The 22,676-nt window shown below is 39.2% G+C and overlaps 1 protein-coding gene and 1 non-coding gene across 2 annotated transcripts in view; both read right to left on the bottom strand.

Moving 5' to 3' along the window:
* The window catches only part of Ipo7 (importin 7), a gene marked incomplete in the record, with an annotated part of 55,824 nt that overhangs the window by 5,931 nt on the left and 27,217 nt on the right, over positions 1–22,676 (bottom strand). Inside the window, 16 exon segments of the mRNA XM_008853453.3 lie at positions 561–766; positions 854–1,074; positions 1,503–1,598; positions 3,227–3,324; positions 3,982–4,107; positions 4,184–4,250; positions 6,629–6,757; positions 8,326–8,486; positions 8,880–9,045; positions 9,427–9,516; positions 12,963–13,079; positions 13,227–13,303; positions 15,278–15,377; positions 16,092–16,226; positions 20,736–20,820; positions 20,955–21,049. Coding sequence (XP_008851675.1) covers positions 561–766; positions 854–1,074; positions 1,503–1,598; positions 3,227–3,324; positions 3,982–4,107; positions 4,184–4,250; positions 6,629–6,757; positions 8,326–8,486; positions 8,880–9,045; positions 9,427–9,516; positions 12,963–13,079; positions 13,227–13,303; positions 15,278–15,377; positions 16,092–16,226; positions 20,736–20,820; positions 20,955–21,049 — 1,969 coding nt within the window.
* Positions 9,116–9,299, bottom strand: LOC115067742. Its single transcript, XR_003847109.1, has one exon. It is a non-coding gene; the product is annotated as a small nucleolar RNA SNORA23 (small nucleolar RNA).

The raw sequence follows: 22,676 nt of genomic DNA, 5'->3' as shown, positions 1-22,676 counted from the left end.
ACTATCAATTTTGTATTATTTGCCTAAATAATATCTTTCTGCCACTAAGAAAAAACAAACAAACAAACAAAAAAACCTTTCAAGTGTAACTTTTTTTTTGAAACAAAGTCTCACTAGTCAGGCCTTGAACGTGAGATCTGTCTGCTTCAGCATATCCAGTTCTGGGATGGTAGGATTGGCCACAATACCTGGCTCTTATTTATCTTTGTTTCTGCAGTGACAAGCATATGCAGAACGAGCAAATCATTCCTGACTGGAGCTATCAAAATGCCTGACTTTGTTTCTGAGAAGTTGTCTCATGTAGTGCTGGATGGCCTTGATGAACTGGAACTTTTGACCCTGATTATTCTGCCACTACTTCCCAAGTGCTAGAATTATAAGCAAGAATCACCCAGTCTGGCAAAACTCCTGCCTTTACAGACTGTGACATTCAACACAGTGTCTGAGTGGATCAAAGGTTTTGGCTATGATCCAGGGTTTCTTTGAGACAAGGGCTAGAAAGAAGTCCATGATGTTTCTAAACAGACAGGGCCTGGGCCTCTCCAGCACATATCCCTTACCAGTTTCATCATCATCTTCAGCTTCATCATCATCATCACTGTCATTCTCATGTTCTGCATGGCAGGCATATGCTCTTTTTAATCCATTAAATAAAAGGATAAATGCTGGCAAAATCTGTCCTGAAACCTGATTTAAAACTTGTGGTATTTGTTCCATATCAATAAGAGCACAAAGGCCCAGAACACACATCTTTCTGTCATGAAGCCTAAAAAAGAAAAGAGTAAATGCATTTTTACTCTACTGTGTTAAGTAAGCAGAATGCCTAATAAAGGTCCAATTTATTGTCACTTACCCCAGGAAACAGTCAACATCATTAAGCCATTGTGTGATGAAATGATTTGTAACTGGTTCAACATTATTAGGGAAGCGAAGATTTTCTAAGGTGTTGAGTAGTAGATGTGGATTATAATACAATGCTGCAATAGCAACTTGCAGGCACATTGTTCGCAGTTCACTTGTTTTAACCTCTCTTGTCAGTCTCTCTAAAGCTGCTTCCACGAATAATGGAATACACTGTTAAAGAATATTTCAAGACTATAATTAATAAAATCCTACCTACTTTACAATATTAACTCATTCACTGCCTCAACTAAACCTGTCCCTTTAGATGACCAGAATTTACTGTTGGTCACTTTAATGAGAAATCTAACTTTAAAGAAAAGCAAGTCTTCACTGGGCTGTGAGAGCCTAACTACCTTACCAATCATGGATTCAAAGTGTTCACATTCCAACTCATGATGGAAATCAAGTTACTAAACCTATCAAAACTCTTCAACTACAGCTAAATGACAAGATATTAAAATTATCATTATGTTAATAAGCCAACACTTAAAAATGTTTTCTATCAAGGATATAACACAATGTATAGAATATACATGGCCCTAAAAGAAAATTAAAAAGTATATAAGACACTCTGAAGCCTCAGACACAGCCTCACTGACCTGATCGATGCCACGCCCTTTGCACTGTAGAATGATGACCTCTAACAATTTTGCTGCATGACATTCTGCATCTTCTCCTGCAACTCCAGTAAGAACCTGATCAACAGAGAATACAAATTTCCAAGGATTTTAGTAAAAAAAACACCTTTTTTTTTGGGGGGGGGTCTTTTTTGAGACAGGGTCTCCCTGTAGCCCTAGCTGGCCTTCAACTCAGAGATCCACCTGCCTCTGCCTCCTGAGTGCTAGGATTAAAGGTGTGCGCCACCACACCCAGCTGGATTTGTAAAACCTTTAAATCAGAAAAATAATATCCCTTCCCTATGGATAGACTCCCCATATTAGTTAAAATATCTAATCTGTATGAATAATTGCTATGTTCACTGCAAAAAGGCTGGAAGTTATTTTGTCATGGTCTACCCTTCTAGTCTAGCAGCACAGTCTCTAAAACTGAAGCACCCATCTTGACTCTAGCATATTATCCATCAAATTCTTACACAGGTGGAAGTTAAACTCCTATCCTTCCTAGGGAGATCTGGTTCTTCAGTAAAGAACTGCAAAAATAAAAACCCTCAAATGTGCCCATAATCCAAATCTTTTATAGGCTGAGGCTAGAGTATGGCAGGCTTCAGAACACCTTGCTTTTATAGTGAAATCAACTTTAAACACACACACACACACACACACAAAATCAAAATACTAAATTGTAGTTTTTATTTTTTTCTAAAAATAGTGTCTACGGTAGGTGTGGTGGTGCATGCAGAAGCAGGTGGATCTCTTTGAGTTCAGGCCACCTGGGGCTACAGGGAGACCCTGTCTCAAAAAGCCCCCCTTCCAAAGAAAAAGAGACCAAGCCAAATTCTCAGATATATAGCCTTGCAATTTCATTACTATAATAGCCTGACATCTCTAATTTTATTTCAAAGAACTAAGCTAAGACTGGGTGTGGTGATGCACGCCTGTAATTCAGGAGCCAGAGACAGGTGATCTCTGAGAGTTCAAGCCCAGGCTGGTCTACATAGTGAGTTCTAGGCCAGTTGGAGCTACAGGGAGACCTGGTCTCAAAAATAACAAAACAAAAAGAACTAAGCTAAAATTAACTCCTGAAACTCAAAAAATGAAACATGTAATTCCAGGTACATGGCTATTTATTGACCCAGAACCTTCCACATGACAGGCAATGCTCTATTGTTGAACTATATATACTCAAAGACAGACTGATTTTTCCTTTTTCTGTTTTATTTATTTGGGACAGGGTTTCAAACCTGCTACAAACCTTAGGATAACCCTCTCCTGCTTCAATTCCTCAAGTACTGGGATTATAGGTGTGAGTTATCATTTCTGGCTTGCAAAAATTTTGTGGCTTTTTTTTTTTTTTGAAAAAAAAAGTGTACTTATTTTCATTTTATGTTACTAGGATTTTGCCTACATGTACATACAGGCACCTGTGTGGTGCAATGTCCACAGATGCCAGAAGACAGTGTCAGATTCCCTGGAAATGCAGTTACAGATCACTGTTAGCCTCTACACCGATGCTGGAAACTGAACCTGGGTCCTCTGAAGAACAGCAAGTGTTTTTTTACCACTAAGGCATCTTCCCAGTCCTCTTGTTTCTAACTTCTAAAGCCCTTAATTCTCTCTGTCCAGTGTATGTCATGTTCACACGTTTCTTCATAATTTTATACCAGCAATCTTTTGAAATCTGTTAGTATCTACAAAAGACCTACCTTTTTACACATACTGTATATCATCTCAAGATACTTGGTATCAGATAGAAGTGTGTCTGTATCAACTGTTACATAGTTATGCAAAAGAGGCATCATGTCTGCAGTTAAAAAAAAAAAAAAATCAATTACACACCTTTTGTTTTGTTTTCAGGCAGGGTCTCACTGTAGCTTAGGCTAGCCTCATACTGGCTATGTAGACAAGGATGATTTTGAATCCCTGATCTAGCTACCTTATATCCCAAGTAATGTTATTTCAGGTAGGAAGCACCACACCTGCCTCAATCATCTTTACAATACAAATATTTCATCTTTTTCCTAAAAATGTTTGCTCACAATAAGGCCAGTATGGAACCATTCTGTCTCTTTTATTTTAATGAGAATTCCTGGGCCGGGCATGGTGGTGCACGCCTTTAATCCCAGAGGAGGCAGGTGGATCTCTGTGAGTTCAAGGCCAGCTGCTGGGACTACAGAAAGACCCTGTCTCAAAAGGACTAAATAAATAAATAAAATGAATTCCTTTATATTTGATAGTCAAAGATAATACATATACATATACTTATAGAGTTATGGGGGGTGTGAAAAAAGCAAGATATACTATCAGCACCTATGCCATCTTTATACATTAATTGCTACCTATCTCTTATCCAAACGAAGTGGTTAAAACATCAAGAGTGCAAAGTCAAAGGATTAAGCTGCACAGAAATCACAGTGGTGATAAGGGAACAGTCAATATTTTCATGCTATTTTGGCTTTACCTGTAAAGTAATCAAAGCCATCTTGCTGAAAAACCTCAAAAACAAGAGGCAGTAACTGCCACATCTGAGGAGACACTTGCTGACATGTCAAACTATGTGCCAAAGAGAAGATCTCTTCATAGAATTCTAGAAGAGAATATGAAGTCATTAGCAAAATACTCACATGAAATAATAGAAAACAGTAAAATTAGAGGTGTAATACCTAAGACATGCTGTTGTAAAACAGTCCCAATGACCTGTAAGCAGATACCCTCGAGCTGCTGGGTTATCTAAAAGAAAAAAAATGAAAGGAATAGTAGTATACTACATTTCTAAATATAAAATGAAAACTGTTAGGAAATCATTTTAAGTCTGTTCTGATTATGAGTAAGATTAACCACTGAAATTTAAAGGAAACAGCATTTATAATGAGAAAAACAAAGAATAATGTACTTATTTACAAAAATAACATATTGAGGAAATACAAATATTTATGGAAGTATCAGAATCACAGCTATTTTAATGAAAGTATATAGGTTATTTTGGTATAACATACAGATAAATTCAGCCCAGATAAAACTAAGTAAGTCATTGTCGGCCAGGTGTGGTGGCACATGCCTTTAATCCCAGTATTCTTCATTGTGGGTTATTTACACTGAAATTATCTGAAGGAAAGGCAGTGTTCCTACAAATCCAAGTAACTCTACGATAACTTCCATTTTTCAAATTGTTTTCACTTAGTAAACCATGGAATGTGAAATAAGCTCTCAAATCCATCAAGATCAATGGAGAATACCAATTCCAATTAAAATGTCATAAGGTCTTCAACTGGGCCCCAAATCTATGAAGACTATTTGAATGTTAATGAAAGGAGGTAGGGGGCTCAGCAGTTAAGAGCATGGCTGCAAGTTGCAGAGGGCCTGGGTTTAAATCCCATCACCCAAATAGCAACAAAAAAAAAGGTCCGTAACTCCAATTCCAAGAGAATTCAATGCTACCTTATGGCTTCCACGGGTTACTGTACGACACAGGTGGCCTTATATACATGCAGGCAAAACACTCATACACATAAAATAAAAAATTTTAGAGGTTAAGATTACTAATTAGGTATTTCATGATGATTTCAATCAAATAGCATTTAATACATTTTTCAACTTCTCAAAGCAAATCTGTGAAACAAAAAAATTGGGACAGGATTTCTTGAGGATTATTTTGCAAAAATAGTTTCCTGAAAGGTTTATACTGCAAAGGACAGATTGCAAACATATGGAACTGTATGTCATATAGATGAGATATACTACCATTTTGAAGATTTGTAGTGAAATTATTGATATGAAATACCTTAGAGTGATTACTTATATGGGAAGTAGCCCAGCCAGGCATGGAGGTTCTCTTAAGGCTAAGGTAAGAACACTCCATGAATGTAAGACTAGCTTAGACTACACGATAATTTCAAAGGCCAAACTAGGGTACACATAAGCCTTACCAAAAAGTCAAAAACAACAAAAACTAAACAAACCCCCAAACCAACAAATAACCTAGCTTGGTGTCCCACGTCTAATCCCCACAGAGGCACAGAAATTGAGGTCAGACTGATCTCCATAGTGAGTTCCAGACCAGCTGGGGCTATAGGGAAATACTGTCACAAAAGACAAACAAGGGCTGGAGTGATGGCTCACCATTAAGAGCAATGACCTGGGTTCCATTCCCAGTACCCACATGGCGGCAAACAACTGTTCATAATTCCAGTTCCAGGGGATCTGAACCATTTTCTGACCTCTGTAGGCATTGCACGACACGGGTGCACTTATATAACATGCAGGCAGTACAATCATACACATCATTAAAAAAGACAAAATACACATATTATACAGTCAACAATCTCTAAGGGATTCAACTATGTCTATCTGAAAAGATTGTGGTTAAGAGCATAGCTCAATGGAGCACACTCAAGTCATTCAGCACATGCTAAAGCCCCAGAAACAATACATAAATCTGAAATTGCTCTTCCTAGAAACAATTTAAGGAAATAATATAAAAATGTTAAAATGCACTACATTTAGGTATATCCAGTCTATTCTCAGGTTTTTGTTTTAAATCAATTAGTTTAAATTTTTTCCTTTACACTTCAAAGCAACAAGAAAAAAAAGTTAGTGATAATGATTTCAAAATAACTTCTTTTAGATACCAGCGAACTGAATAAATTTAAAATGGTAATTTTGTGTATTTTACCAAAAAAAATTGAAAGCAGGACTGTATGTAGGGATGTGTGTGTGTTCATGTGATATATCCAAGAATTAAAATCAGGTCATCACATGTGGAGACAAATGCCTTTACCCGCTGAGCCATCTTGCAGGCCCAAAAATAACTTTCAAGTGAAAATTAGCCATATGTTTTCCAGGAAATTGCCATACTCTGGATCAGAGAAAAATTCAGAGTCCAAATCTTGAGCTCCAAAGTAAAGAGATGGTAAAGCAATGAGCCACTGGTTTCTATTCCTTCCTCTCAAAAGCTAAAACTTAAAACATTTCTAAGATGTCAATCTTACCTTTGCAAATAATAATCAAAAGTGACTAAATAAAAGCAGGTGAAATGATTGAAGCTAAAAAAATCATAGACCATTGTAAGATGATGTTCACTAACATCTCTGCAACATGAATCATTTTACCTCTTTATGGTCTTCAACTACACTCAGAAGTGTATCAATTGTATTCAGAATTCCCATAGCAGTAACTGCCTTGTCATCACTTCCTTCTTCATCTGGTCCAGTCTGAATTACTTGGTTAAATGTCATTGCCTAGAATCAAGAGAATGGAACTCACTGAAGTATTATAAACGTTGTGTGTGTGTGTGTGTGTGCTCAAACTTAGAATCACCATGCTTCAACCTACCTAGCCGTGAGATTACAAGTTCTCAACTTTAGGCTTGGAATGGTCTAGAACTTTTCTGATAAAATGTTCTCCTTGAGAAAGCACAAAAAACCAGTCTCTAAATTGACTAGTAAGAGCATGAGCTGTGTTAGTCAAATGGTTCTGCTATGCCACTCAGTATTTTAAAAAATTTAAAGTTGAACCAGATTACGCAAACTCCTTGATCTATCTTTCATGTGTGTTTGAGACAGTGTCTTCTTGAAGCCCCAGCTGGCCAGGAATTTGTTATTTAGTTCATGCTGGCCTCCATCTCAGAGGCCTGCCTCTGCCTCCAAAATGCTGGGATTGAAGATATGCCCGAAAGTCTTCACCATTCTTTTGACATATCGCTTGGTCATTTGATACCGACAACTGTGGGTATTAAACAGGTATGGTATAGAATGTGCTTAATATTATGAAAACTTTCATTATTATGACTGGCTAAAGCTGGGATGGGCATCTTTAGTGCCAGCTAATGAAGAAGCTGAGGTAGGAAGATTGAATGACCTCAAGATTTCAAGGACCAGTAATGGCAGCATACCAAGAGCCTCTCCTAAAAGACCAGCTAAATCATGCCTGAACACAGGTGTACTGAAAACAACAGTTGTTGTTTTACCATTTCTAAAACTATATAGCTTGCTCTGAGTATTGCAGGACACTACATAGATGCTGTTACCTAACCCACAAAACGTGCAATGAGGCAGCACAAGAATGAGTCCCAGCCCACTGAGCACAGGTCTGGCAAGCTATTCAATTTTTTTTGTTTTGTTTTCGTTTTTTGTGGTCTTTTTGAGGCAGTGTCTCTCTGTAGCCCCAGCTGTCCTGGAACTCACTATGTAGACCAGGCTGGCCTTGAACTCACATAGATCCACCTGCCTCTGCCTCCCCAGTACTGGGATTAAAGGGGTGCGCCACCACGCCTGGCTTTTTTTTGTCTTTTTAAGACAGGGTCTCCCTGTACACCCAACTGACCTGGAACTCACTATGTAGACCAGGCTGGCCTTGAACTCACAGAGATCCATCTGCCTCTGCCTACCAAATGCTGGGATTAAGGCATGTACCACCCCACCAAGGTGCTATTCAATGTTTTATAATTCATACTGTCTCTCTATAAAATAGCATAATTTTCGCTGGGCATGGTGGTGCACACTTTAGTCCCAGCACTCAGGAGGCAGAGGCATGCAGATCTCTGTGAGTTTAAGGCCAGCCTGGTCTTCATAGCGAATCCAGGCCATCTGTGGCTACAGGAAGACGTTGTCTCAAAAAGACCAAAAAAAAAAAGTATAATTTTCAACTAGAACAATGTGAGAAATAAATGCATTAAACATCTGTCAGGGAGTTTAGAATACTACATGCTATATAGTATGTTCCATGGAATATTTGCTTTATATAGAAAGCAAGCCACTTGTGACAAACTATGCAAATATTTCTGCAATGACAGGTTTGAATAACATACCAAATGCTGAGTCATTTCCACAGCAATAGGAGTAACTTCTTCACTATATTCACAGATCATTTTTTGAATAACATTGGTAAGATCATCATTTTCTGTTTCTCTTATAATATGAAGAAGAGCCTGCATTACAGGTCTGATAAATGGAGTGATGTATTCTTTAGCTGTAGTAGAGAGAAACAAACAAACAAAGAAACAAAACAGGTAAATAAACTGGATATAAGATACACAAATGAGGGGCTGGAGAGATGGCTCAGTGGTTAAGAACACTTGTTTATCCAGAGGACCAGGGTTCAATTCCCAGCATCCACAACTATCTGCAACACTGGTTCCAGGGGACAACAACTCCCTCTTGTGGCCTCTGAAGGCTTTGCACGATAGAGGTGCACTTAGATACACATAGGCAATACACTCAAACATATAAAATAATAAAACATTTAAAAAAAGACACACAAATGATAACTAAAAGTATTTCACATAGAATATATTTAACCTAGTTTCTAGGATTACGGTGTTTAATTATATGTAAACATAGCTGTAACATACAAACCATTTACCTTTTTCTTGATTGCTGATTAAGACCTGAAGTGCAATGGCAGCTTCTACTTTCACAGGCATTTCTCTATCATCAATCAGACATCTTCTTGTCAGCTCCAAAGCTGTTTGGAGGTTCTGATCACTTTTGAACTTCACTTCACAAAAATAATGAAGTACCCAGCAAGCCTTTAAAATAAAAAGTGAGTAACTACAGACATCTTACATTAAATTCTCCAAACTAACCTCTTCCTAGAGTTCATGTTTGGGAATTTGGAGGCTGGTCAGTGGGAAACGTGCCCAAACACACAACACTAGACCAGTACTATGATCCCAAGTTTTTCTTTGGCTGCATGATGTTTGTGTGGATAGCAAGATCTGAATGCAAAACACAGACAGACACTGCTACCAGACACAGATGACAACTATGCACACACTTGAGCAGCCAGTTAAAGACTTACATTAAAAAGACGTCTTAAAGGAAATATGGTTCTCAAGGGTAAGTTTCAGGTTCCAAAGTCATTCATTACAAGGTATAAATACATAAAATAATACAACTTGAAAACTTACTCTTGCTCTCATGTAGCCTAGTTCACTGCTGAAGAGAGGAAATACATGATTTTGCAGCATGTATTCCATTTGATCTTTGTAGATCTTTTTCTGCAAATATGAACAAATTATTGAGATAGAATTCTAAATATAATGGTGTCAAGTTACAAGTACATACCTCAATGTTAACAATTACTAACGAAATATACCTTTTTTGGTTTGCTTTTTGTTTTCTTAAGATGGGATTCCCCCTGGCTGGGCTGGAACTCTCTATGCAGACCAGGCTAATGACCAACTCACAGAGATCTACCTGCCACTGCCTCTCTCTTTCATATATTTATTCTCCTGCTTTGAATCTCAAGTTTTTGGTCTCCTACATTGTAACTAGATCCCACTGTTATAACAAAACATCTGAAATAATCAACTTACAAAAATTAAAGATTTATTTATTTATTTATTCATTTTTGGTCTTTTTGAAGCAGGGTCTCCCTGTAGCCCCAGCTGTCCTGGAACTCACTACGTAGACCAGGCTGGCCTTGAACTCACAGAAATCCACCTGCCTCCCAAGTGCTGGGACTACAGGCGTTGCACCACCATACCCGGCCTGAATCTCAAGTTTTAAACCATCCATTCTTATACTACTTTTTTAACACATGGACTATGTAGAGAATGCTGGCACTAATGATCTTCCTTCCTCATTATCTAGGCTGCTGCAATTACCAATGTATATTATCTTAACACATTTCCACCTGCTTTTATATTACCTAATTAGAAAGTCACACCAAGTTTCAATAGAAACAATGTTTAACTAGTAGGAATTCTGGTTAGTTCTACAAAATTTTTTCTTGAGCTGAGAGTTAGCTCCATGGTTAAGAGCACTGACTGCTCTTTGCAGAGGACCTGGGCTTGATTTCTAGCATGGCAGTTAAGGATCGTTAACTCCAGTTACAGGAGATTTAATACCCTCTTCTGGCCTCTGATGGCACTGGTACATTTATATACATGCAGGCGAAACTCATACACATAAACATTTTTTTTCAAATGAAAATTAATTTTTGTTGTTGTTATTGTCTTTTTGAGACAGGGTCTCCAGCTGTCCTGGAACTGGCTATGTAGACCAGGCTGACCTCGGAACTCAAAGATCTGCCTGCCTCTGCCTCCCAAGTGCTGGGATTAAAGGCGTGCGCCACCACACCCGGCTGAAAATTAGTTTTTTAAAAACATGACTCAAGGGTTAAGAGCACTGGCTGCTCTTACAGAAGATCCATGTTCAGGTCCCAGCGCCCATATGGTAGCTAAAAACCATCTGTAACTCCAGTTCCAGAGGATATGATACCCTCTTTTCTGGCCTCCATAGGCACCACATGACATACATGCAGGGAATACACTCAAACACATGCAAAAAATAATAATAAAATAATTGAAAAAAGGCCAGGCATGGTGGCACACCACTTCAGAGGCAGGGGCAGGCAGATCTCCGTGAGTTCAAGGCCAGCCTGGTTATATAGCAAAGTTCCAGGTCATCTGGGGCGACAGGGAGACCCTGTCTCAAAAGTCCAAAAATAAATTAATTAAATTAAATTAAATTAAAATTAAATCTACTTGCTGGGCATGATGGCACACAGCTTTAATCTCAGTACTCAGGACGCAGAAGCAGGCAGATCTTTCTGAGTTAGAGGCCAGCTTTGTCTAAATATCGAGTTCCAGGACAGCCAGGATAGATGAGACCCTGTCTTAAAATGGAAACATAAGGGCCTGGGAGATAGCTAAGTTGGTAAAATGCCTTCCATGAAAGCAATTCCCAGCACCCTTGTAAAAAGAAAGGGAGAGAGAGGTGGATGTGCTTGTAATTACAGTACTGCAGACTAACCAAATCAGCCAGCTGGCCTCCAGAGTCCAATGAGATCCTGTCTCAAAGTGAAGCCAGGTGTGGTGGTGCATGCCATGGATTGCAGGACTCAGGAGGCAGAGGCAAATGGATCTCTGTGAGATTAAAGACAGACTAATTTATATACTGAGTTCTAGGCCAGCTGTGGTTCCAGGGAGAGACCCTGTTAGAGATGCCACCTAACATTTAAGTAAGATAGCTCTAGTCAGAGAGACACTTCATAGGCTAGTGTGGCAGCTCATACCTCTAATCCCTGCAGCACCTGGAAGGACTGAACAGGAGGATCACCATTAACCTTGGTTAAGTGTGGGACTCTGTCTCAACAAAAACCAAAATGATGTAGGGATGGCTACAATAAAGTGACAAAGTGGTATACAAATGGAATCCAGAGAAGCCAAAGTAGGAGGGAATCACAAGCTCAAGGCCAGATTTAATATACAGGTTTAAGGACATTTACAGCTATCCCAAAGGACCCCAGTTTGAGGTTATGAGCACTCATTGTAGCTAACACTCCTTAATTTCAGTTCTAAGGGATCTGATGTCCTCTTCTGGTCCCCAAGGATACCAGGCAAGCATGTGGCCCTCATATACAGGCAGACAGAACACTTATACGCATAAAATTTAAAGATAAATAAACAGAACAAAAAGGAACAAGTATTGATGGTAGCTAACACCACCCCCTTAACTCTAGTTCCAGGGAAATGGACACCTTCTTCTGGCTGTGGCCACCAGGCACACATGTGACATGCTTACATACATGCAGGCAAAACACTTGTACAGAAAAGGAGCCATTGCTCTATTAAAATTATATTTAATAAGGGAAAAAATACAAATATATAAAATCATAAAAATTAAAAACAAAACAAGTGTTCATCAACTGAGGGATAGATAAAATGCAATATTAATATTTGTGTAAAAGGTCCAGAATAAATTCATAGACAAATGTAGAATGAGAGTACTTTAGGGCTGGAAGGTTTAGATGAAATGGGGCTTCACTACTAATGTATACTGGGTTCTTACTGTGGTGATAAAAATGTCTTGAGCCAAGCATGGTAGTGAACACCTTTAATCCCAGCACTTGGAAGGCAGAGGCAGGAAGGTCTCTGTGAGTCCAAGGCCAGCCTGGTCTACATAGTGAGTTCCAGGACAGCTGGGGCTACAGGGAGACCCTGTCTCAAAAAGACCAAAAGAAAAAGTCTTGAATTAGCTGGGCCTGGTTGGGCCAGGCATGATGGTGCAGCACTAAGGACGCAGAGGCAGCCGGATCTCTGTGAGTTCAAGGCCAGCCTGGTCTACACAGCAAGTTTCAGGCCAGCTGGGGCTATAGGGAGATCCTGTCAAAAAGACCAAAAAAAAAAAGTAAAGAAGCAGCCAGGTGTGGTGGCTTGAATTAAGATGGTTGTACTACTGTGAATATATTAATAACCATGTAGTTATTTTCTCTGTGCCTATGTGTGTGCGTATGAACTTGCAGGAGTCCACTTTGTAGGACCTGGAGATAGAACTCAGGTTCATCAGCTGTTGCAACAAGTGCTTGACAACCAAGCCATCTCATCTGTCCTAGTTATACTTCAAATGGACAAGTTGCATGGAATGCATGTTGTGACTCAAAAAAGCTATCAATTTAAATCACACACACACACACATGCATATGCTCAAAAAGAAATACCTTCAGGAGGATTTCAGCTAAAGAGCCAATCATATGCAAGGCTCCGTCCTTTTTACGAGGATCAGCATTTGGTTCAGTAAGAATCTGGTAACAAAATCCCATAGTCTTCTGTAGTACCTAGATTAAGAGACAAGCAAAACTCTATAATAAAGAACCCAATAGGTCTTGAAAAACACAAAATGACATGAGACTAAACTCTGAAAATGGAGTATATTTGAACACATTTAAAATAATACAGCAAATATTATCTCCATGATAGCTTACCTCTTTCCTCTTACTACAGGCTGTAAACAAAAGCGTCTGGGCAGCAGTGGTAGGAGAAATGAAATCTTCAAACACATCTAGAGAACAAATTTTGAATGAAAACCAAAGAGAAAAATAATAGTTTTATGTTGCTGAGATAGGATCCTGATCCTGCTCTACCTCCCAAAAGCTAGAGTTTACAGGCATGGAATACCAGGCCTGGCTTAGTAATTTTCTTTGAAAAACATTTTGTTATATTACCTAATCTACAAATTGTGTTTGTAAAAAACAAAACAGTCAGACAGGGTGGAATCTGTACTTTCAGAACTGGTGTGATTGAAGCAGAACGATGAGTTCAAGGTTAGCTTAATGGGATCAGGGTGCAGCTGCATGGTAGAGCATAGGATACAAAAGGCCCTACATCTGACCTCCATGACTGGAAAATGAAACTATGAAAGCAAAGCATTTAAAAAATGACTATAAAAATGAATCCATGCAAACAACCTACATTCTCAGCATGCTAAGGTGTGAAAATCATGAGTTGAAGACCAGTCTCAGCTGCTTAGCAAGGCCTTTCAAAGAAAAATCTGGCAGTACCCACATGCTTTGCTTGATATGGGATCTTACTATGTTCCTACGCTGCTGTCAAACCCTTAACTTAAAGTGATATTCTCACTTCAACCTTCTAAGTATCTGAACAACAGCATGCATTACTACAACCATATTCCATGTCTCTCTGTACAAATTAAATGTTCATTCACCAACTTCTAATATCCCTTTATTCAAAACACTGCACTTGTGAGAATTCCACAGTATGGTCACAAAAATAGAAGTACAAAAGATCTGGGTAGGAAGAAGGTCTAATACACAACACTAGCCAAATAAATGACAATGCTTAAATCCCATGGAGAGTTTGTATGACTCTAACTTCCAGTATACATCTTTCAGTTCCATCACATGGTTAAGGTTAGACACAATGTTAAGGTGTAAATTTAACTATCAGATAGTTTGACATTATGCCAGAAAAGTATCCACTTATAACAATATTACTGTATGTGTCTAATGAAAATAAGCCTACACTACTAAACTGTTCTAATAAATGAATAGGCATAAAAGTCTTTAAGAGATAAACTGCAAAAAATAACAAGACTTTTTTTTCAGTATCAGATCTCAAGTCAGCTGCAAACAATCAAAATATTTTGCTTCTATAAGTGAAAATTTCATTGTCCTTTAATTTTTTTTGTTTATTTTTTTTGGTCTTTTTGAGACAGGGCCTCCCTATAGCTCTAGCTGGACTTGAACTCACTGTATGTGGACCAGGTTAGCCTTGAAATCACAGGGATCCAGCTGCCTCTGCCTCCTGAATGCTACACCACCATGCCTGGCTTATTATTCTATGTTATTATTTTTTAATGTGAATGCACGTATTGCCTGCATGTAGGTAAGTGTACCCATGTCATGCAATGGCTGCAAAGGTCAAAAGAGGCTGTCGGATCCCCTGGGACTGGAGTTACAGACAGTTGTTAGTTACCATGTAGGTACTGGGATTTGAACCCGGGTATTCTGCAAGAACAATCAGTGTTCTTTTAACTACCTGAACCATTTCTCCACCCCATACTCTATGTTTTTTAAGATTGAGCCTCCCTGTTGGCCTCAAACTCACTATGTAGACCAGGCTGGCCTCAATCTCAGGGATCCATCTGTCTGCCTGACTAGAATTAAAAGGCAAGCTCTACCACACCCAGCTCTTTGTTTGCTGAAAAAAAACAAACATTTTTTGAAAAAATTATATTCAGTGTGTGTTTGTGTGTCAGAGTGCAAGATACAGGCCACAGCACTTGTATGGACATCAGAGGATAACCTGCAGTTGTTTCTCTCAGTCCACTATGTGTTCTGGGAATGGAAGTCAGGTTATCAGGCTTGGCAGCAAGCACCTTTACCTTCTGAGCCATCTTTCAGGCTCTGCTTTTTGAGATAGGGTCTCATTGCAGGCCAAGATATCCTTTCACTTCCAAGTTTTGGGATTTTAGGCATGGACCACCATACCCAGCCAGCAACTGAAAATTTCTTACCAAACTTCATGCGTATATATTCATAAGGGTCTTCTTGCCAAAGTTCCTCATCAGCATCTGTATAGCACATCAACGGAAAAATAACATCTTGGATAATGCCCTGCAATTTAAAAGTTAAGAAAGTAACAGTCTTCAGCTTTCAAACTTAAACTGTCAAGTCTCCTTTAAGTATTAAAACAAAAATAATTAAAATATATAATTTGGAGTTTAATACCAAACACCAGTAATTATTTAATACACTCTTGGCACAATCAAGCCAGGCATCTTCCATACAATTTATATAATAAGAACAGTTATGTGTTCTGAAATACTGAATATAAAAAATGTAGGCTAATAGTTCAAATATAGCTGGTGGTACAATGCTTGACTTGTAGCACAGCTCTCTATACCCAATCCCTGATACCTAAAAAGAGGAAGGAAAGAAAGGGGTGGGAAAGGGAAAAAAAAAGGGGGGGCTATTGATTTCTAGATTCTATAAGCTAGTAAATACCAAAATTACGTAAGTCAATTACCCTAGAAACAAATCTGATAAAATAATAAACTCCCTTGTTCAGTCCAAATTGCAAGATTCAAATATTAACTAAATATAATCAAATAGTAACAGCTTAAATATAAGCTTAGCTTGAAAACTGAGTTTTTGACTGAAATGTAGTTGAGTATGTTAAAGTGTTCCATCTTTTTTTTCTGCTGCATTGTCAAAACAATCACCAAAACTAGACTAAGTAACAGAATTCAACAAATTTTCAACCTTAATGGCAATTAATGTATTTCTATTACATGTGGTAGAAAAATATTTCAGATAGAAAATTATTACTTGTATATGAGGCTTCAGATTCTTCCAGGTAAGGGCATGTGAAACTCCCTGATTAATATAATTTAATGTCTGCTGTAGAACTCGAGGAGCCATATATTGCTTTTCCTTGTACTGATACAGCACCTTCAATAAAACCTTTCAGAAAGAAAGTTCAATTAAAAACAAAATTTCAATCATTTACATGCTAATTAAAACACTAATATTTCTCTTAACTAAGCCTAACAACCTGAGTTCCATTCCTGGAACCCACCTTGGACTCTGGCAAGCTGTCCTGTGACATCCACATGCATGTAATGATAAGTGCACTCACATAAACACACAATAAATTGCTAGATGCAATAAAATCATAAATACAAGACTACATCAAAGGCCTAGTCAGGTTAAGAAAACAGGTTACCTACCACATGTGAACATTTAACAATATTCTGGGCTAGTTCTAAGCTTGATTTTCTTTAAAAAAAAACCTTACTTACCCCAAGTTATTCAGTCACCTACCTATTCAGCTTTAGTCAATATTTCTAATTTTATGTGACACTTTAGAGCACTAAATTCCAAAGTCTGAGACCATTCCAGACGCTCTGAAGTATCACGAAAAAATGCCTTTTTATTTGCCTTTTCCTATATTTTTTCCTTCTTTCTCTTTCTTTTTCCTTTTGAGAAGGTCTCTCAGTATTTAACCCTGCTGGAATTCACAATGTAGACCAGGCTCAACTCATAGACGACTGTCTGCCTCTGCTTGATAGCCTGGCTCATAGTTATTTGCCTGGCACACTTGGGAGGCAGAGGCAGGCGGACTGTGAGTTCAAGATCAGGCTGGTCTACGTAGTGAGTTCCAGGGAGACCCTGTCTCAAAAAGACACCCTGTCTCCAAAGTAGAATGCCCTAAGAGGCTAGAGAGATAATGGCACAGCAGTTAAGAGCACTAGTTGTTCTTGAAGTTCGATTTCCAGTACCCAATGGCAGCTAACAACCATCTGTAACTACAGTTCCAGTGGATCCAATGCCCTCTTCTGATCTCTGAGGGTACTGCATGACACGAGTACAGTTACATGCATGCAGGAAATACACTCATACACATTTAAAAAAAGCCCTTAACGAAGCTAGTCCTGGTGGTGCATGCTTTAATCTCAACACTTGGGAGGCAGAAACAGGAAGATCTCTGTCAGTTTTTGGCCAGGCAGAGATACATAATGAGACCCCACAAAAAGAAAAAGTCCTTAAATTTAATTATTAAATGGGAAGCATACCCAGAGCCTGGCAGCCACATGCTAAAGTACAACAGTTGGAAGAAAAGTTGCAAACTGAAAGTTACCTAATCTTTGAAATGCTGTTTTATTTTGAAAGAACTGATGAGACCAAACAGTTTTTCTCCTGTACAGAAGGGGCTGTAGGGATGGCTCAGCAGTTAAAGAGCACTGAGTTCAATTCTCTTGCAGAGAACCTAGGTTTGATTCCCAGCACCCACATGGCAGCTAACAACTGTCTGAAACTTCAGTTCCAGGGGATCTGACACCCTCTTCTGACCACTGTGGGCACTGTATGACAAGGGTGCACCTACATGCATGCAGGCAATACGCTCACATACATAAAAGAATAAAATAAAAATGAAAGCTGGTAAGACAGCTCATTTGATAAAGTTAAAGGCTTGCTGCTAAGTTTTGCTTTTTATGTTGTTTTCTTTGAGACAGGGTCTCCTGTAGCCTTAAGTGGTCTGGAACTCCCTATATAAACCTGGCCTGCCTCCCAAGTGCTGGGATTAAAGCCTGGCCTGACCATCTAAATTTGATCCCTGGGGCCCATATTGGCCAAAGGAGAGAACTGAATACACAGTTTTCTTTGTATTTCCACACACAAGCCATGGCGCACATATATATGCATAAATGCACAATAAATGTCATAAGAAAAATTAAAACTGAATAAAAAAACTGTCACTTCAACTTATTATTGGTGTAAAAATCTGAACGTGTAAACAAAAACTGGAATTTTAGATACTTTGGCTCTACCATCAAACATTCTTAGCCAGACAGCTGCCTAATATCTAAAGTTATATTTAATGAAGCCAAATGGCTATTGACTATTTTATTTTGCAATTATGATTTTGCAATCATATTTTTTGCTATTTTACAAGTATGACTTTCTTTCTTTCTTTTTTTCCTTTGGGCTTTTTGAGACAGTATCTCCCTGCAGCTCCGGCTGGCCTGGAACTCACTATTATAGACCCAGCAGGCCTTGAACTCACAGAAATCCATCTGCGAGATGTACTAGAATGCAGAGCTACACAGTGAGAACTTGCCTTAAAAAAAAAAACCTAAAAGTACTCTAATCTTTTCCAAATTCATGCTTGTGAAAATCATTTTTCTTTTCTGTTTTTTGGAGACATTACTATATAATCCAACTGAACTGGAACTCTCAATATATGAACCAGGGTGGCCGCACATTCCCTGCCTCTGCCTCCCAAGTTCTGGGATTAAAGGCATATACTACCACACCCAATTTTTGTTAAATTTTGTTTCAATTCCAAATACGGTAAATATCAGTAGGTATAACAAAAACCAATTGGGGTAGCTTGTGATGGCACACCTGTAATTCCAAACTTGGGAAATGAAGTAAGGCGTTCAAGGTCATTCTTGGCCTGATCAGCCAGCGCTAATGTCACAAAACACACAGAACAAGCCAAAACCCTCAAACAATAACAAAAAAACTACTGGGGCCCTCAGTAATTGTACCACTGAGGGATATAGCTCAGTGGCAGAAGACTTGACCAGTATGCATGAGATCCCTGGGTTCAATCCCTGGCTATCGCAAAAAAGAAAAGAAGTCAGGAATCCTAGGGTATCGTGACATGCTTTTAATTGCTACAATCAGAGTGCTGAAGTAGGAGACTTGCCACAAATTGAATTCAGCTTTGGCTACAATGTGAGATCCTATGACCCATTCCTGCAATGTCCATCATATTGGTAAAATGTACCTGAGCTCACAGAGAAGCTGACTCTGAAAACAGGGTTGTCCCCCTTCCCATTTCAGACCCAAGCATGTTTGTCTCAAAGTGTCTACTAAGACTTTAGGATGGGGTGGTGCCTCTCTGTGGTAGGGAACGAAAAGAACTTCAAAATAACTAGAGCCCTTGAGAACAGGTAGAAGATGAAACTATTTCCAGCAGACATTACTATTGTTTGTTCCATATAAAGTGTCTACAGTGGGGCTGGAGAGACGGCCCAGCAGTTAAGAGTACTTCCAGCATCAATGTCAGGCAGCTTTAATCCCCTATAATTCCAGCTTAAGGAATATGACACCCTCTTCTGTCCTCTGCAGGCAACTACAAACCCCCACATGGCAACACACACACACACACAAAAAGATCTTGACAAGGGGCATGGTGGTATATGTTTTTAATCCTAGCACTTGAAAGGCAGAGGCAGGCGGATCTGTGAGTTTGACGACAGCCTGGTCTACATAGCAAGTTCAAAGGCCAGCTGAGGCTACAGGAGACCCTGTAATCAAAAAGACACCTCCTCCCAAAGTAAATCTGAAGACTACTGGTAAACTCCAGGTGTCTGCTTTAAAGGGGCATCCTAATTCGGTTTCTACTGGATTTGTTTTTTAAAATGTTTTCCCTGTATACATATAAGTACACCATGTGCATGCCTGGTGCCTATGGAGGCCAAAAGACAACCCTGGATCCTTTGGAACTGGTAGGTATTAGGCGCCATGTGGGTGCTGGGAACAAACATAGGTTCTCTTGAGGAGCAATAGGTGCTTTTAACTACTGAGCTATTTCTCCAAGCCCTGCTAGTGGTATTCTTTAAAAATTTTAAACATTTATTTACTAACTCTTTGTTTGTTTGGGGTGGGGTAGAGGGGAGAGTATGTCATAGCATATGGGGAGATGAGGAGACAACATTTGGCAACTGGTTCCAAGATGAACTCAGGTCATCAGGCTTCACAGCAAGCACACTTACTTACACACTAAACAATCCTGCCAGCCCTCTGCAGAATATTCTGGGTATCCAATTTGATGGTGCTTTCTTTGTAACTCTTTAAAACTGTAAATACGGCCACCACAGATCATTTTTGAAAGAATGCAAAACAACTCCCAGGTCCCCATAAAAAGTCCTCAGACCAGAAATGTTTTGAGAAATGCTACAAGGTGCAAATGCATACTCTTTAGATGAAAAAGAAGAAAGTAGTAACAAACAAGAGAAATATTAAGACAGGTGCCAGGTGTGGTGGCATATGCCTTTAATCCCAGCACTAAGGGTTGGAAAGGGCAGAGGCTGGCGGATCTCTGTGAGTTCCAGGCCAGCCTGGTCTACATAGTGAGTTCTAGGCCAGCTGGGACTAGAGGAAGACCCTGTCTCAAACAAAAAAAAGGCAGGTAATTTAGTACAAGCCTAGAAGTTTCAGCACAAGGCGGCAAGGAGGATAGAAGTTGGAGACTAGTCTGATGTCTCAGTAGTTAAGAACACTCAATGCTGTTTCAGGATTGGAGTCTGGTTCCAAGCATCCACATCTGGAGATGCAAAATACCACCATCACCTCCAGGTGATCAAATGCTCTCACTTGGCTTCTATAGGCACCTCCATGCACATACAGTTAAACACACATGCACATAGCCTCTACTAAGACAGACTATATTAGACTTACTTGCTGGACACCAACAGCAAAGGCCTTCAGAAAGACTTCAGCAAATTCATTATACTCCTTGGAAACATTCCCAGGGCTTCCATATCTAAATGAACATTAATGTGCACATTATATTTTATTAATTTTATTTTTTATTATTTTTATTATTTTTTATAATGCTTTACATCTACACTTAATAATAAAAACTTCAAGAAATAACTTTATATGGAGAAAGTTTACCTTTCAAAAAGTCTTGCTAAAATATGTAAGGCCCATTTCTTACATTTCCACCATGGTAACTCAGGTCTATCATCTTCTTCAACTTGAAGTGTTTCCTTTAAAAAGACATTTATTTAATGACATTGAGAGAATATAATCTAGAAAGAACAGCAAGAGCTGACAACAGACTCCAATCATAAAATTGAAAAATAATCAAGAACCTAAATATTCCAAAATAAGGTAATGGCTAACTCTAAAAGTGCACTGATACTAAGGACATACATGTACGAAAGATTGAAAGCATGTAATTAAAAACAAAAACAAGGGGCTAGACAGATGGCTGAGAGGTTAAGACCACTGGCTGCTCTTGAAGAGAATCCAGTTCACAGCCCAGCACCCACATGGCAGCTAACACTGTATGTTGCTCCAAGTTACAGGGGATCCAATGCCCTCCTCTGACCTCCATGGGTACTGCATGGCAATGGTGCACTTACACACATGCAGGCAATACACTCATACACATCAAAAATACTTAAAGCCAGGCGTGGTGGTGCACGCCTTTAATCCCAGCACTTGGGAGGCAGAGTCAGGTGGATCTTTGTGAGTTCCAGGCCAGCCTGGTCTACATAGTGAGTTCCAGGACAGCTGCAGCTACAGAGACCCTGTCTCAAAAAGACAAAAAATAAATAAATAAAATAAATTTAAAAAACAAAAATAAGCACAAGAGAGGTGCACGTAGTGGGGAATGCCTTTAATCTCAGCAGAGGTTAACACTGGCTCCAGATGGATCCGACGCCTCAGGCCTCTACGATCACTTGAACTAAAATGCACATACCCACACAGACACATGCATGCATTTAAGTGCACCTGTGCCATGCACTGCTGAGGTCCTAAGAGGTGTTGAATCCCCTGGAACTGGAGTTGAATCAAACCTGGGTCCTCCACAACAACAACAGTGCTCTTAACGGCTAAGCCCTCTCTCTCCAGCCCCCTAAAAATAAATCTTAAAAAAAAAAACACAGAATACAGTGCTGGAAAGATGCTTCAAGGAATTAAGCAGCTCTTCCAAAGGACCAAGGTTTGGTTCCCAGCACACAAATGGAGTATGTCAACTGTCTGTAACTCTACCTTCTGGCTTCTGCAGGTTTCCACACAAGGAACATTTAGATACATGCAGGCAAAATACACATGAAATAAACAAAATTTTAAAAAATTGAAAAGAGGGCTGGAGAGATGGCTCAGCGGTTAAGAACACTGACTACTCTTGCAGAGGACCCGGGTTCAATTTCCAACACCCACATAACAGCTAACAACTGTCTGTAACTCCAGTTCCAGGGGATCCGACAGCCTCTTTTGTTCTCCTCAGGCATTGCACAACACAGGTGCACTTACTTACATGCAGGCATAACACACATATACGTAAAATAAACTCTTGCAGAGGACCCGGGTTCAATTTCCAACACCCACATAACAGCTAACAACTGTCTGTAACTCCAGTTCCAGGGGATCCGACAGCCTCTTTTGTTCTCCTCAGGCATTGCACAACACAGGTGCACTTACTTACATGCAGGCATAACACACATATACGTAAAATAAAAATAATAAATAAAAAATTTTTTTTGGTCTTTTTGAGACAGGGTCTCCCTGTAGCCCCAGATGTCCTGGAACTATGTAGACCAGGCTGGCCTTGAACTCACAGAGATAATGCCTGCCTCTGCCTCCCAAGTGCTGGGATTAAAGGTG

The sequence above is a fragment of the Nannospalax galili genome, unplaced genomic scaffold, assembly GCF_000622305.1.
Source record: "Nannospalax galili isolate Female #2095 unplaced genomic scaffold, S.galili_v1.0 scaffold44, whole genome shotgun sequence".
NCBI classification, from domain to species: Eukaryota; Metazoa; Chordata; class Mammalia; order Rodentia; family Spalacidae; genus Nannospalax; species Nannospalax galili.
Note: the sequence above shows the minus strand (reverse complement) of the source record. Positions and strands in the feature narration are given on the sequence as shown.